General features: G+C 40.5%; 1 protein-coding gene across 3 annotated transcripts in view; it reads left to right on the top strand.

Moving 5' to 3' along the window:
• Positions 1–16,751, top strand: part of LOC143135798 (protein NLRC3-like) — a 45,379-nt gene that overhangs the window by 24,157 nt on the left and 4,471 nt on the right. For all 3 annotated transcript variants that reach the window (XM_076296155.1, XM_076296154.1, XM_076296156.1), the window contains exons 6-8: positions 14,807–14,980; positions 15,390–15,563; positions 16,343–16,516. In XM_076296155.1, coding sequence (XP_076152270.1) covers positions 14,807–14,980; positions 15,390–15,563; positions 16,343–16,516 — 522 coding nt within the window. The remainder of the gene's footprint in view (positions 1–14,806; positions 14,981–15,389; positions 15,564–16,342; positions 16,517–16,751) is intronic.

Genomic DNA, 16,751 nt, shown 5'->3' with positions numbered 1-16,751 from the left:
TACATCACATATTTAACGGAAACTTACATTCAGTAAGAAGGTCCTCATTCACTGATGTAATCACTTAAATGGAAAAATACATTAATGTTGGTTACACACAGTTTGGTTTCAGCTTTCCTTGCATACTGCTTTCCCTGCATATTGGTGTTTTCTCATGCTGACTGGCCTCAAATGGCCCAGATCATGCTTAATTTTAAAATCTGGCCCTAAACCATTTGCTATTGAATTGGTCTGAAATGTATACCTTTACTACCTCAGTCTGATAGATAGATAGATAGATACTTTATTAATCCCAGAAAAACTACAGAAAAACTATTAAATACAGAAAAAGTAAATTATTGGAGTGAACAGTAAGTCAACTTTATAACAATTAGATAAACTAATGTCAGTGGGCTGAGTAATTGCCACACATTTCTATCAGCAGCAACTCATCTTAACCCAGATAAATATAACAGAGCTAACCCAGTGTCACTCCACATCAGTGGTTCTCAAACTTTTCCTGTCATTCCCCACTTTGCATAGAACTGTGCTGTGCTCTCTGTGTCTGTGTGTGAGTTTGCGAGTGTGTTTGTTAGTGTGTGTGTCAGTGTGTTTAAATAGCTTACAGTCAGGAAAGCCTTCAGTCCTCCAGTCCTCCAGTCCCGGCGCCTCTTCTTGAATATTAACTGCTGTCTCTTGGAAAGACAGAAAACCTTGGCTTACTGATCACACTACTAAACTCAAAAATCATAACTGGAACATCAAACTATGATGTGCGCTGTGGACTTGTGAAATACACTGTGGGCTTTTCTCAGTATTGAAAAACGCCCTGTGTCTGCTTGAGTTTAGAGACCTGATGCATTTTACTATAGAGGGGACACTTACTTTCACTATACGATGATGTGGGATGGGCTTGAGGAGTTAAATGAGGGGTGGGAGGGTGGGCCAGCTTTCTTCTCACTGACACTTCAAGAAGATTAAAAAAGGTCACAACAGAAAGATTAAAAGGCACCAACCATAAGACTTGCACATACGATATCTACATCTGATATTCGCTGTATGAGAAGTGCAGCATTATACACATAAAATCTTCTTACTAGGCTTGCTCCTTTGATGGAAACTTGGGTGGGCTACAGAAGGCTGCTCCCTGTTTGTCACTGTCATGGCCATTTAAAAAACAAGGATTAAAATAAAAAAAAATGTTTAAACACAAAGATTACAAATTCTTATCAGGCATAATTACAAGTATGACCATGTAATTAATTTTCTAATGGACATATGGAAACTTAAGGTCAAAATAGTTATCCCACTTACCAGCTCTGATGTTGTTTCCAGCCATAGGTAGGAGGGGAGGGGGAGGAGGGATGTTTTTGGAAGGTTTGTTGTGCGTTTTCTTCTTCTTCTTTGCCTGTGATGTTTGTGGTGCATTTTGGGTGTCTGATGAAGGGCACGATGCAGGGGATGATGGTGGTGATGGTGATGGTGATCTAAGTCGCGATGGTCTGTAAATTAAGTTTTTACAAAGATTAGTTTTCATATTGATCACATCGAACAGAGAGAAATGTGACATGGGTGACGTGTGTGATTACAAAGAGGATGATCAAAAAGTCAAACATGATGCTCACCTTTTCCGCTGGCGAACTACTGGCAGCTCCTCTTTGTCCGTGTTCAGATCAGAGGTGTTGCAGGACAGCCCCCATCTCCTACTGACACTTTCAAAGCAGTCTGTAGGCAATGTTTAGTACCGTTTGTTACCAATTAATTCTATATCAAAACATCAAAATAGAAAGTACAATGAGTAACATCAGAACATCTTAACCCTTAGAACCCTAAGCTGTTTTTAGGACATTTTCACTACCTTTATTCATAAGGATTTATTCTGGTCATTGTAAGTGCCACACACACATATTATATATTGTTTTTTTCAGGAGAGTCGAGGCTATTCAGATCTGCCATCATTTCATGTATTAATACTAGCATTGATTTTATTTTGATTTTTAAAGAATTAAAATATAAAAATTGTATTATAAAAATTCTTATATTTCGACATGTATCTCACCACAGCAAGCTCACAGCTCTACATGCATTTCATGTGTGTGTAGGGCAGACTGTCCTGAATCGGGCAATATGATTGCCATGTTGGAGGCATACTCTGGGGCTGAGCAATTTTCAGAAATATTTGCTGTGTGATTTACGGAAATAAATGCCATTTTTTATTTAGTGATGAAAAATGACCTTTCTGCGCTCCATATCTGTGACACGAACTGATCTGACCTGACTTGACCCGAGGTTGCGTGTTAGCCTGCATGCCTGTGTGTATGCAGTCATAATAATTCTCAACTCTTTACTGCATTGCCATGAACAAAGTAAAGGCAAAAAAGGTGTTTATTTGTTGAACAAATTGGGATGCAATGTGAGCCTTGAATTGGATGCCATGCAGGAATTTGCTAGGATCTCAAAACCGGAATATGAACATGCTTTGCCATAGAGAAACACATGATAGCATTGGATTATAAACATGCTTTGCCACAAGACAAAAACGTGGAGTAAGTCCAGCTATATGAAGTTATTATTTTGCTGTCACTTCGTCTGTTTTATAACCCAGAAGGATGTACTTGGTATCAAATGATAGCTCTGAGTCTCCTCTTTCATCTGACATGCGTGGCATATCTATGCGATCACGGGTCCGCGAGTAATTCAAACGAGAGTAATGAGTGTGCAGCGTTGGTTTGTGTACATGACGTTATTATTTTGCAGTCACTTCGTCTGGTTTTATAAGCCAGAAAGATCGATAAACATGGTACCAATGGATAGCCCTGTGCCCCCTCTTTCATCTGATATGCTTGCCATATCGATGCGATCACGGGTTCGCGAGTAATTCAAACTAGAGTAATGTGTGTGCAGGTGAACGCAGAGAAGTATAGACTGTAAATATGATGCAATTTGATTTAATTTCATGATTTTTTTTAATTTTCATACTTGATCGTAGAGACAAGTGTGTAGTCTCGTTGGAAAGCCCCACTTCTGCTCTGTCGTGCAATAAAGGTTTCATCTCGCTGCGATGAACCGTTCTGGAGCAATGTAACAGAGAAGAAAGGGTGTGTTTTTTGACGCACTTTGCGTCAATCGGGTTCTAAGGGTTAACCCCCCACCCTTACTTGTCTCATGTAGTACTCGACAAGAGTACTGTTTCCATCCTTTAGATGGGTTAGGTGACGTTCTCTTTAAAACACTTTGCAGTATTTTGTATGAGTCTTTATATGGAGGCCACCAAGCCATGCCTCCATCATATTTGCCTGAGTGATAAAAAAAAAATATCATTTATTGACAGTGACAGACAGTTGACAAATATCTATACCAACATAAAACATAAAATTTGGAACGTTACAGCACTCAACATAGAAGAAAGACAACATACAACATACCACAAGAGCATACATGCTTGCCTCCCCGCATCCTACCTCCCCTCCCAATCACACACTGTCCAACCACAGCAGACCAGTATGCACTCTACCAGAGGGCCCATCCCAGCATTAACCTGATGTTGACAATCGAGTTCTTCTGTAGCCTTATCTAGGTCATTATAATGATGGTCAAAGATAAATATTTCCACTTCATTGCCCTGGCCTACCTGTAAACCATTCCCTTGCAACCGGTCCACTCGCTCCTTCATCGAAGGCCACTATAAGATATAGGCTTTCCTGATGCAAAATTAGTAGTACAGTAAAGGTCAAAATCACATTTTCTTTTTCTGTACTGATCAAATCTAAAAATGTTCACAGTTGTACAGTATGTCTTCCTAAAGGCAGGGCTCGAAATTAACTTTTTTCCTCAGTGTCCCCCAGCTGTCCCGAATTCTACTTGGTATTATCCCGGACTTTTTTTTTTCATTCTACATAATAAACATAGCATAATAATCAGAAACTTGCATCACTTAATTGACTCATTCTGGTCCACCATTAGGGTTGTGCCGATGGACGATATCATCAATAATAGGATCAGAAGGTAACCTATCCGTCTTTCACTGTAAGGCTTGTATTTCATGCATTTAGCAAAAGTCCCAGACAGCAGCGGAGTGGTAATCAGGATTCGTTATTTGTAAAAGTTTTTTTTTACTTCGCCCTCCTATAGCCTGGACTGCGCGATCGCAGCCCTTTACTTTCACTTCCCATCGCCCTCATAAACAGCATAGACGGTAGCCTGATAACGTGGGATGCTGCACAGCGTACTACTGAAGATTTTAAATGAGTGACCACGATAGTAGTCTTAAGTAGCTTTTTTGCTAGGCCCAGCGAAGGCTGGCAATGTGTAATATTCCGCTGGTTGGTGCACACGGAAGTGTTTTACAAAGATTTACAAAGGTACACAGAGGCCCGTTTATAAAATATGTTTCATATTCATGAGTCATTTAAAAGCAAGTAGACTACGCATAGAACTTGGCTAAGCACCTCGCAGACATATCCCAACATTTTTAAAGAGATTAAAGAACGACAGGTTAACAAATAGGCTATAGAAAACACCACTACATGATTAGTGCTAAGTTCATCTCTTCAGGTTTAGTCTAGGCTTATAGCCTAAGTGAAACAAGTGTGGTTTTCTGGGATAATGCGAACCATCCTTCATCAGTGAATTTTGAGGAGACATAACAATTTCATCATAGTGTGCTAACCTTTTTTTTATTTATTTGAAATGTTATCAGCAAAGTTGTAATGTGAAAACTGTATTTCACGGTGTGTTCCGAACAACATAATGACATGACATAATCTTTCATGTGCATGAGGCCCATATAGCATCACAATGAATATGAAGATCATGCTAAAAGTTAGCTTGCAAAAACACAAATACCGTATGTAGGTTACATACCACTGCATTGATATCCCTGAGCTGTCAAAGAGGCTGGGAATCTAAACACTTCAACACCGGCATATTATGTAACATGTTTAAAATTATTGCGTGTTATGGGGGAAAACATCATTAAATGTCTTGAAGAATTTGGGAACACACTGAATGAACTTGAAAGCAGAGTCCCTTGACGTTAGATTAGGTTGCTTGCAAATGCCGTTGTCCATGACCGGGCAGTTCCATGGCAAGCGGTTTTAACATACTTTATGGCAAGTCGCCTACACTGTATAAACTTGAAAGCAGAGCTTACCATTGTGTGTGCATGCATGGCAAGCTGTTTTAACATTTAAATGTATTATGTGTAGAAGCAATGAGATATTGATAGTAAATTAAATATAACAGTTCAATTCCATGTTCCAATTTGTCTTATCAATAAAAAGCAATTCATGCATCAGTGATGGGGAAAACCACACGATTATTCAAGTATTCACCTTCTTGGGTGCACTTTTCACACGCCGAATAACCAGTGTGGCCTTTAACACACTTCAAGAATGCACGTGCTGGTGCATCACAAACCATGGCCTCCAACTTAAGAGACAAGGGAATTTCTTTGAAGAAGAAACCCTTCTCCAAATTGTTGATGTCCTCAACAAAATCCTCCATGTACTCATAAAGTTCAGGTTTCCCATTTCCAGCAAAAAGGGCAATCACAAATGGCTTATGGTTGGGGAGATTTTGGACAAACCCAAGTATTGGCCAAAATTGAGTTGATGAACTTCTAAACAATGGCAAGCCATCGACATTGATCTGAAGTTTAAGGCACATTCCACTGGTCAAGTTACTGCGATATGCCTCTAGGGTCGACCTCATCGACGGCAGAATCCCAAAGTAGTGATATGTCCCACCAGCCTTCTCTTGGAGAGCCATTACTTCAGATCGTGTGGTCTTCAAAAGAGTCCGAGCATCTAATGGCAGCGATGGGTGATGGCACTTCGCAATAATTTGCTCAAAGCACTGTGTGTAACATTTTCTTCGAGTGCCCAGGTTGTCAATTTATCTTCTAAATCATTTATCTTTGTTTCACTCTCAGAATCAGAATCAGAATCAAAGATCAAATACTCATTAGACAAAATTGCCTCTAAATCTATCTCTTCGACATCACATGGAAAACCTTCAATGACTCCATCTTCATCAATGACTCCATCTTCATCAATGACATGATCTTCATCCAGAACATCAAATTCAGGCTGAATGGAATCCAATTGCTCTTTTACTCTTGCCCTGGATTTACGTTTCCACGTCCAGTATGATGGTTCACTTGCCATGCTTCAGATACAAAAAGAAAACAAAAGGAAAGGAAAGAAAACAAAAAGACAAGAAATCAGAATCACGCTCCCAAGTCCGAATCACGCCACGCCAAGTCCTGCTGGAGTTTGATTCAACTCAACTTCTGGACTTCAAGACTCTTTTACACAGTCATAAACTGTAAGAACACAGGAGCAGCAAACAGGATAATGGTAATTCATTCACTTAGTTTACCGAACATCTAGCTATGTCTACAAGAGTAATGAAGAATTCTGTGATGCGTCTTTTTAACTCCCAAATGACCTCACCAGAGCCTCTTGGTCGCAAGCGTGATTCCTAAAAAGACAGTTACAAGATACGAAAAATACCGACGGCACAACTAAAGCGATATTGAAAACACAAAAACTAATTTGTAAGCAATTAGCCTCCCGCCATGTTCTGAATGACATGTGTGGCCTCAACACACACGCCAAGAGATGCAGAAGCCTCACTCTGACCCACATGTGTGGCCCCAACACACACATGGTCAGAGGCAGAAGTCTCAGGGGCATGTGTGGCCCCAACACACATGCCAATAGACCCCGCAGCCTCGCCCCGAACAGCATGGGTGGCCCCAACACACACACCGTCAGCCACGGAGGCAGCTCGCCGCTCTCGCATTTCAGCAAGCTCAGAGGATAGGTGAAACATGTCCTGAACTGAATCCACCTGCAAATTCTCTGCTTCTTTAAGCAACTCAACATAGGGTGTTCTGGTCAGGCGATGCATAACTCTGGATCTCACAAATGGCTCTCTACTAAGGGCATCCGCCACCACATTCTTAGGGCCTGGGATATACAAGATGTCAAAGTCAAAGGCCGCCAGCCTAGCCACCCAGTGTTGCTCACAAGCATCCAGCTTCGGCTTCGTCAAAACATACTAATTTGTTGAACTGGGGGAGGGAAAAAAATGTAGGCCCCAATTTGCTACAACTGGGAACAAAAAGATTGTATCAAGCCCCCATTTGTTATATCCCAGTCTATGGCTTGTGGGACATAACAACGTATTTGAGTTGAGAAAAATGGGCAGACAACAAAACGTAAAAGTAACATAAACAATGCATCCAAAGACACCCAAACGTTACAAAATCATATGAACAGCAACACCAATTGGCATTGAAAAGGAGCAGCAGGGGGAAGCAGCCAGCTTACAAGTGCAAGAGACAGAAAGCCGGATATCGAAGATTGAAATAGAGGCTGGCAACATCTGTGCGCCACTGGGAGAGAAATAAATCATGGCCACGGCCTGGGCAGTCACAGTCTTACTGCTCATCCAGCCTTGTCTTTAAAGCAAGTACCAAAAACAATTTTTCAAAAACTGCAAGGCACATCCAAAGCATTGTTTAGGCCACAGTTTCCTAACCACTGGGCTGGGGCTCACTAGTAGGCTGCGAAGTGCTATCGAGTGGGCCGCGAAGTTACGTTAAGTTAAGGGTGACTTTACAAGAACTGTTTTAGTCGAGAACAATGATTAAACACAATAGAAAATGGGTAAATTTATATAACAGACAGACTAGGGCTGCAGCTATCGATTCTTTTTGAAAGAGTATTGTTATGTCCCCTGCTAGGGGTCAGGGAACTGTAACAAAACTAAATAAAGCAAGGGCAAAACACGGCAGACAATGGTGGATAAATTTACTGATGCTCAGTCACAAAAAACTATAGGCCAAGCGAAAAATCAGTGCAACCATCCAAAAATACAAAAAAGACTGAAAAACACAGCGCTGTAACCTTAACCCCGACTGGGCGAAACCCTGGACCCTACTTACCTACCCCACAAAAATAAACTAAGCCTCAAATATCTTCGAAAGCTTACCAATTGAAAACTCACAAGGAGTCTCCCCCCGGATTTGCTTTCCAAAAACCCACTACCAAATCAAAGAAATAATCAAAAAGCTAACTTACCAGCGTTTCTCAGTTACAGAGCGCCTGCAAAACAGAGTTAGAAGCACGGAAAAAAGCGGACGGATGCACATTAAAAACTACGAAAAAGGCCTATTCAAAAGTGGCTGAGCCCCCCAAAAGGTTTGTCAAAAATCGGGTTAAAAAAATCGGACGAGCCCTCATTTTGTTATGTCCCCTGCTAGGGGTCAGGGAACTATAACAAAACTAAATAAAGCAAGGGCAAAACACGGCAGACAATGGTGGATAAATTTGAAAATAATCAATAATTTATTATAATTAAACTAAGCAAAAATTAACATTCAAAACAATATCAAGCAAAGGCCAGAAGGCCGCAAAAACGAAGCCTGAAGGCCAAAAACGAAGCCGCCCAATTTCCAGGCCTCAGAACGGTAGCGTTCTGCGAGGAACAAAAACGAGCCGGCCTCTGGAGTGACGTCAACCAGCACCTTTTATAGGGCTTGTCCAGCAATTAAGCCCCCTGCTGGAGTGTCTGAAAAATACAGAGACCGCAGGAACACAAACAGCTAGGGACGTAACAGTATTCTAGCGATTATTTCATCGATTAATCGGATAAAAAAATTATTTTGCGTTAAGTGCAATTTATTAATATGCACAACAAATGTCATGCTCTGAACTAACCCTAGTCACTTCAAAGTAAATTAATATATCTGTTTTATGTAGATTTGTGCATATGCAGCATTATTAGATATTTAAATGTCATATATTGGCCACATCTGTTTGATCTTTAGAGTTATCATTAATTAGAGACATGCAGAGGCTAACATTCACATACAGTATGTTAACAATAGGCTATTTACCGGGCCCTGTTTTGTTACAAGTATGTCTAGGTGGGCCATGGGATATAAAATGTTGAGAACCCCTGGTTTAGGCTAAATAATTGTGATTTCAATTTTGACCTAAATTATGGTTATTGTTCCATTATTGAGCAGCACAGCAACGAAAACGGCAACAGCACAGCTGAGCTGTACAATACATCCAGTAAAAAACAATAGCTGTTGGGAGTAACTGTACATTGCTGTGAAACAAACACACACATTATTGTTTATTATTGATATTCTCCTTAATGTAGTCTTGCCAATGTCATTGTTTTTTTTATATTATTGATTGAATGGACATGATTGTTTATTATTGCTTTTTCCCTCATTTTCATTGCTTATTTTATTAGGCTATTGATTGAATCAACATTGTTGTTTATTATTGCTATTCTCCTTATTATAGTTTGACCGACATTCTAATCTGTTCCCTGTTAAATTTTTAAATATGATGTTGTTTTTGTATTTGTGTGCCGCTTCGGACAAAGGCGTCTGCAAAATCCCATAACCATAACATAGTAAATGTAGGGAACAAACAGGGATATACATTTTGATTAAATGAGGGATTGATGAAGCAGTGGATTTCAGTATGTAATGTTTGAGTAGTAGGCTAGTTAGATCCATCTGCACATATATTGTGTTCCTGATGACAAACTTCACATGACTGAGACCAAAGTGAACTTCAGCTAAGAACCAAATTATAGATTACATGTTAGGGTGATGATGGTGAAGGTTTTACTGTGTACCTGTGTTGGAGCTGTAAACTGGACAGGGTCTGGAATGTGAGTGGGGCTGAACATTGCCTGTGGAACAGATAATCATGGAGGGAGCATTAGTTTATAGACAATTTGAGGACCCTGCAATCAATACATAATATGACAAATATTAAACCAGGTTGTGATCTAGGCTACTGTGCAATGTGAATGTAGAGGATGTTTTTGTGAATGTACCGAGTCAAACTTTCTTTAAAAGCATAATTACGTCCGAAGCGCCACTTTTAAGCTTCTCTGAGTCGTCATTTTCGGGTGAGATGGCCTTTTGAATGCACTACTATTTTAATACATGATCGCGTCAAATCGCTATTTTAAAAACACTAAGATGGCTGGACACAACATGAAACTTTGATCGAAGTCCAAACCCTTACTTTTTAGTAAACTATGTGTACACGAACATGTTCTCATTGCTCGAGTTCATGTGTAGAGACACTGCTGATACTTTGATCAAAGTTTCAAGTTGTGTCAGCCTTCCTAGTGTTTTAAAAATAGCGATTTTGACACGATCGTGTATCAAAATAGTAGTGCATTCAAAAGGCCATCTCATCCGAAAACGACGACTCGGAGAAGCTTAAAAGTGGCGCTTCGTACATAATTATGGTTTTAAACGACAGTTTGATTCAGGTAGCTACTAGTGCTACATTCACAAAAACACCTTAGGATGCATTTTGGCTAGAGTTACACCTGAATTTCTGCTTTAGTTTAAATTGAACGCAAATGCCAAATATGTAACCTCTGGTCCATCAGATTCAAAAGAACGGCCGAACTTCACCTCTGCTATGACTCTCCTTGCAATGGCCAGCGAAGTGGCAAGCTAGCAGCTAATTATGCTAACGTAAACGTTAGCTACCTACCTAACGTTTGCTGAAAACACATCCCGTTAAAGGACTTTCTAACCACAACAGACATCATAGAATACAATATCTGATTAAAAACACTTCTACAATGAGTTTACTTATGTGGTATCCTCTAAGTTAGCCATAGATACAATATGTAAGTTAGCAGCTAACGTAGAGCTAACCAGATAGCTTGAGAAACATCTTGTGTAACGTTAGCTAACCATTAATGTTAACCTTAACATTACTATCTCCAAAAAGTTAGCCTACACCGGATTAGTCTATGCATTCTACCACATATATCATATCATATATCATCTTATCAATTGTGGCATACGGATTTTACACAAGCTCAACATACCTTCGCGCTTACCCTGCTGGCTTGTCGCTTGATGTGGACCAACGGTTGCTGTATCTAGGCAGCCAGCAGCACTTTTGGGGAAAAAAAAAAAAAAAAAAGCGGGATCGGCAAATTGGTTCCTCACCGTTCCTCCGCCGATCTACGGAGTGCGCATGCATGTTGGAGCGCTGTAGACTCATCCCGCCGATGGTTTACCCACCTAAACTGACAAGTTCTATTTGGCGTGCAGGGGAAAAAAACCCTTCCGACACTTTGCCGCTGGTGCCCTCCAATTGCCGACGTCGGTAAGACCGAACGTGCTGTCTGGGTACATTCTTTTGTAACCTTATTCAATTAATGATTTAAAAGTGCATTGTTTGAAATTGGAATACAATAAATATGGTGCCTGTATCTTGTATTTTATTATTGGTTTACAAAAGTTAGGCTACATGAAACAATGACTTCTGGGAATTTCAAAACCGAATGCGTCTACTTCCTTCAGCACGGGGAATTGCCGATCTAGCATGCCTTGATCCTCGGAATTTTCCCCTTATAAAAGCTAATAAACTGCCCCCAAATGCACTTCGAAACATAAGAGAATGTCTGCTTAAATTCAGTTAAGGTGCTACGGTTGAAAATCTACAGTCGGAAATTGACACATCTCGCCACGCACTGGGACAGCCTGAAAAAGTCTCCTCTAAACGAGTAGGCTTATACAGTCAAAGCGTCGGACTTTGATGATGCCGCGGAGATATAGGAAGATACAAAAATAAACCTGGTGAGCAAGAAATGTGCTACCTGCAAGAATTGTGCATATTGTATAGTTTGTTTACCACAGTCACGGCCCTAGAATAGCTCTGAAACTAGGGGCGAACGCGCCGCAGAGGGGGCAGCGTGCATCTCACTCCCAAAATGAAACATTTCTGTGGGGCGCCTGCCATGGACCTCGCAGTTGCAAAATCAGCATGAACCTTAACGGACAGCTGCTTCCGTTGACCGATTAAAATCTAGTTACCATGCTGTCAACTAAAGCACACATCCTGTACCGGGCATGGCTATTAAATTTGCGTCAAAGGCTGATAGTTTCAATTGTAGACGCACTCTTTAAAGTTAATAGCAGCCTCCTCACATTCCTTATTATTTCGGATTTAAAATGCACACCAGTGCATTATACAAGGCTACAATTTAAATTTGACATTTTAAAAGCTATTATTTCCTCTTGTTTTCCACCTCGCAAACTCTACTAGGCTACAGTAAAAGCGCATTATCTTTTGGCTATTGGGCAAAAGCCTCTTGTTCTGATATTTATTCATTTCACATTCTTACAACAACATAGCTTGTCACAACATCAATACACAGCCTTAGTATAAGGCCTACAAGTTGTGCAATGATCAATGTTCTTGGTTCAGTCTTTATGCATAGCCTATTAAAGTTAGAGTTCATCACCAATGGGGCTACAAACGTGTTATGTCCGTGCATGTGAAGTTATATCTGTGTGTTGCGAGCACATGCATGCGCGTGCATGTGCGTCCCCGTGTGGGCCGCTGGTTGGTGAAAATGCCATGGCCGTTTTTTAATCCCAGTCCGTCACTGTTCAGTAGGCTATGTTTTTCATTTATTCAAGCAGTGACATTTGGTTTAATGCATGGGGTAACGTGACGTGTGTCAGAAAAAAGATGGGCCTGTCCGTCTTAAAACATGTTAAAATAGTGTGATTAGCAACCAGAAAATAAAAAAATCCCGGAGGAGACACCCCCGGACCCCCGTGTTATTATTATTAGGCTATTATGACTGGCCTACCCCCACTGCTAAAAAAAATCTAGAGGTCACGGTCATCTCATTTAAATGGTGGGCTACATATACATTACATTACATTACATTACGCATTTTTAACCAAAGCGACTAACAACATGGTGAACAGTTTAAGTTTTTAAAGCAATTCTCTCAACAATTTTAGGACAATTTAAAAATGGTAGTGTACAATAAGTATAAGAGCATCAGTGAGTGCTGTTTTTAAACAGTTGAGTGTCAATTCAAGACATGTGACTGATTACGATACACATTTAATTCAACAGAATCAACAAAAGTGACGTATCCCCGCTATCGCTGATCCAACCTTTAAGAGAGACATTGCTATGGCTCAGCCAAAAATGCTCTACAGGGTTTGTGTCACCGCACAGACGCTAGTCAAGCAAGATCTGTGCATGCACCCCAAGGATGCGAGCAACTAAAGCACCTTAAAGATGAAGCAAGAGGGTTTGGTAAAGACCTGAACATGAAGAGCAGAAAGAGGATCACAGGAATCCATAGGAATTAAATATTCATGTTGTTTTATCCAATATTAGTTGTGCAGATGTATAGCCCATCTTATACACACTCATGAAGCCAACAAAGAAAATGCAAAAATAGAGCCTTTTGTGTAATTTTTCCATTTTGTGTAGTCATTCTATATCAGAACCTGACACACAATCCAAATAGTCTACAAGAAACCTCAGAAATGCAGACTTTTATAGTCAGCATGCATTCTGGGTAACCAAAAGTCCTATGAGGAGTTTCCATAAGGCATTACAAAATGTATGAGCATACCTTGGCAAATAATGGTCTAAAATACTGATTTTTCATTTTATATTGACCTACTTTTGCACACAGCTTCGCAAGACCTGGGGCTAGGGCTCAATTGTGTTTCTAAAATCATATCAAGTGACCTAGAGGGCTGAAATGTAGTCAGTTCAGAGATGTTGTTGTTATCTCGCAGAAAAGAAAAATATTCTAGGCTCTGTAACTCTGTGCCAGTGCTTCCTAAGAAACTACAGGATCTTAGCTTTCTAAAGATGTCCAGCATTATGGTAGGCCAGAAGAACACACTGCACTCTGAAGTAGGAAGTGCAATGTTGGGGGATAAAGCCAATAAATGGCCAAACAGGTTATGGGAAGATTTAAAAAGAGAGACTGCACTCTTGCACTCTGGTAACATTTGTGTGGTCCAGGTGCTGTTGCATAAAAATTATTGTCATTCACAAGACTACTTTTACTTTTATAGTTTAAGTACATTTCCAAGCCTGTACTTTGTTACTTTTACTTGAGTAAAGAAGTTGAACCAGTACTTCTACTTTTACCAGAGTATTTTTAACACAAGTATTTGTACTTTTACTTGAGTATGGAAAGTGAGTACTTGTGCCATCTCTGCATATAAAGGGGTACCGTTAAGAACAAAATTATTCATACCCCTGGCAAATATTCATGACGTTGATTTTTCTCTAGACCAATATGTTCTGACTGAAAGTGACACTGCCACAAGCCAAAAGATTGTAAGACAATGTGGTAGAAACATGGAATCAAAAAAATAATCGTTTTTATCTTTTAAAATTTTTATGAAAAATGGCATGTCCAAAATGATTCATACCCTTTTTAAATAATCAATGGAAACATCTTTATTTGCCATCAAAACTCTCAAAATGGTTCTTATAATACCTACCAAGCCTCTCCATGTCTCCACAATGATTGTAGACCGCAGCTTTTTAGCAGCAATCTGGGTTTTGAGGCAGGAATGATTATTTGCCATCACTTGGCCTTGTGCTCACTTTTTGACTGATTGAGGTCTGGACTCTTGCTGGGCCACATTAAAATGTTGACATTGTTCTCTGTTAACCATTTCCTGTCTTGTTTAGCTGTATGTTTTGGATCATTGTATGGTTTAATGGTCCAATGATGCCTATTGGGGCAGGTCTCTTGGCACACTGTCTGATCTTTTTCTTCCAGAATCTCAGTGTAGCCTCTTGCTTTAGTGTTACCATTTACTTTGAGAAGGTCACCTGCATTGGGAGAGGGAAAGGTGTGTGTGTGAATAAATATGTTTCCATTGATTATTTAAAAAGGGTATGAATAATTTTGGACATGCCATTTTTCATACAAATGTTAAAAAAGCTTAATATTCCGATCTCTCATTCTGTTTCAGGCTGGAGAGCTGTAATCTGACTGAGAAGAGCTGTTCCTATCTGGCCTCTGCCCTGACCGCACACTCCTCAAGTCTCAGACTGCTGGACCTGAGTGATAATGAGCTGCTGGACTCAGGAGTGGAACTTCTATGTTCTGCACTTTGTCATCACAACTGCAAACTGGAGGAACTCAAGTAAGCATACTTTCATGTGTGTATGTGTGTGTTTTTATGTGACAGGGTGAGTGTGTGTCTGTGTGTTAATGTGAGTCTGTTAGTGTGTGTGTGTGTGTGTGTGTGTGTGTGTGTGTGTGTGTGTGTGTGTGTGTGTGTGTTTATGTAACAGGGTGAGTGTGTGTTTATGTGACAGGGAGAGTGTGTGTTTATGTGACAGGGTGTGTGTGTGTGTTTATGTGACAGGGTGTGTGTGTGTTTGTGTGTGTGTTTGTGTGTTTGTGTGTGTGTGTGTGTGTGTGTGTGTGCATGTGTGTGTGTGTGTGTGCGTGTGTGTGTGTGTGTGTGTGTGTGTGTGTGTGTGTGTGTGTGTGTGTGTGTGTGAGTAGAAGATAGGTGGTTAATATTCTGATCTCTCATTCTGTTTCAGGCTGGAGAGCTGTAATCTGACTGAGAAGAGCTGTTCCTATCTGGCCTCTGCTCTGACCGCACACTCCTCAAGTCTCAGACTGCTGAACCTGAGTCAGAATGAGCTGCTGGACTCAGGAGTGGAACTTTTATGTTCTGGTCTTTGTCATCAAAACTGCAAACTGGAGGAACTACAGTAAGCATACTTTCATATAGTGAATATGTTAGAGTGTGTGTGTGTTTGTGTGTGTGTATGTGTGTGTGTGTGTGTGTGTGTGTGTGTGTGTGTGTGTGTGGGTGGGTGGGTGTGTAGATTAGAGTGGGAGGAGGGGTAATTGTGGGTGTGCATGGGGAGAGGAAAAGTGTGTGTGTGACAGGGTGAGTGTGTGTGTGTGTGTGAGTGTGTGTGTGTGTGTCTGTGTGTGTGTGTGTGTCTGTGTGTGTGTGTCTCCAACTAAAACCTTAAAACCAAAGGATCTTTTCAGTTTTATCTTAGACCCAAACAGTATGGCTTCTGTTTTCCCTAGATGAAGCGATAGCCTATTGTCTGACATCCACCTGCAGACATTCAATAGTTCTACACTGAGAGTTCTTTCAACTATGTTCTTATCTTTATGTGAAACCAATAAGGCAGAATCATCTGCATATAAAAAAGTTCACATGAACATACAGACTTAAGGTCATTTATATAGAAGGACAAACAGTGGGCCCAAGACACTCCCTTGAGGGACCCCACAGTCTATGCATTGTGGTTGAGATATTGTTCCCCCATCTGACTGCTAAGTCATTAAAACCAATGGCTTTTAATTTCTGTACCAAAATGCCATGGTCAACGGTATCAAAGGCCTCCTGTAGGTCTAGCATGATTGTGTGTGTGTGTGTGTGTGTCTGTGTGTGTGTGTGTGTATGTGTGTGTGTGTGTTTGTCTGAGTAGAAGATAGGTGGTTAATATTCTGATCTCTCATTCTGTTTCAGGCTGGAGAGCTGTAATCTGACTGAGAAGAGCTGTTCCTATCTGGCCTCTGCCCTGACCACACACTCCTCAAGTCTCAGACTACTGAACCTGAGTGGGAATAAGTTGCTGGACTCAGGAGTGGAACTTTTATGTTCTGCACTTTGTCATCAAAACTGCAAACTGGAGGAACTAAAGTAAGCATACTTTCATTTAGTGTGTGTGTGTGTGTGTGTGTGTGTGTGTGTGTGTGTGTGTTTGTGTGGGTCAGGTTTGGACAAATATTTAGAAATTATAGTCGGGTTCGGTTCGGGTTCGGACACATGGCGATTGGAAGCTTTACATTTAAAATTGCGTATTATGTTAGGTAACATGATGCAAACGTGTGTGTGTGTGTTTGTGTGTGTGTGTGAGAGAGAGAGAGAGAGAGAG

This window comes from Alosa pseudoharengus, unplaced genomic scaffold (genome assembly GCF_046254945.1).
Source record: "Alosa pseudoharengus isolate Yale_2024_CS ecotype anadromous, Long Island Sound unplaced genomic scaffold, YU_APseudo_1.1 YU_APseudo_1.1_scf_1, whole genome shotgun sequence".
Classification (NCBI taxonomy): Eukaryota; Metazoa; Chordata; class Actinopteri; order Clupeiformes; family Clupeidae; genus Alosa; species Alosa pseudoharengus.
The sequence above is the reverse complement of the archived record's forward strand: the minus strand, read 5'-3'. Positions and strand labels throughout refer to the sequence as shown.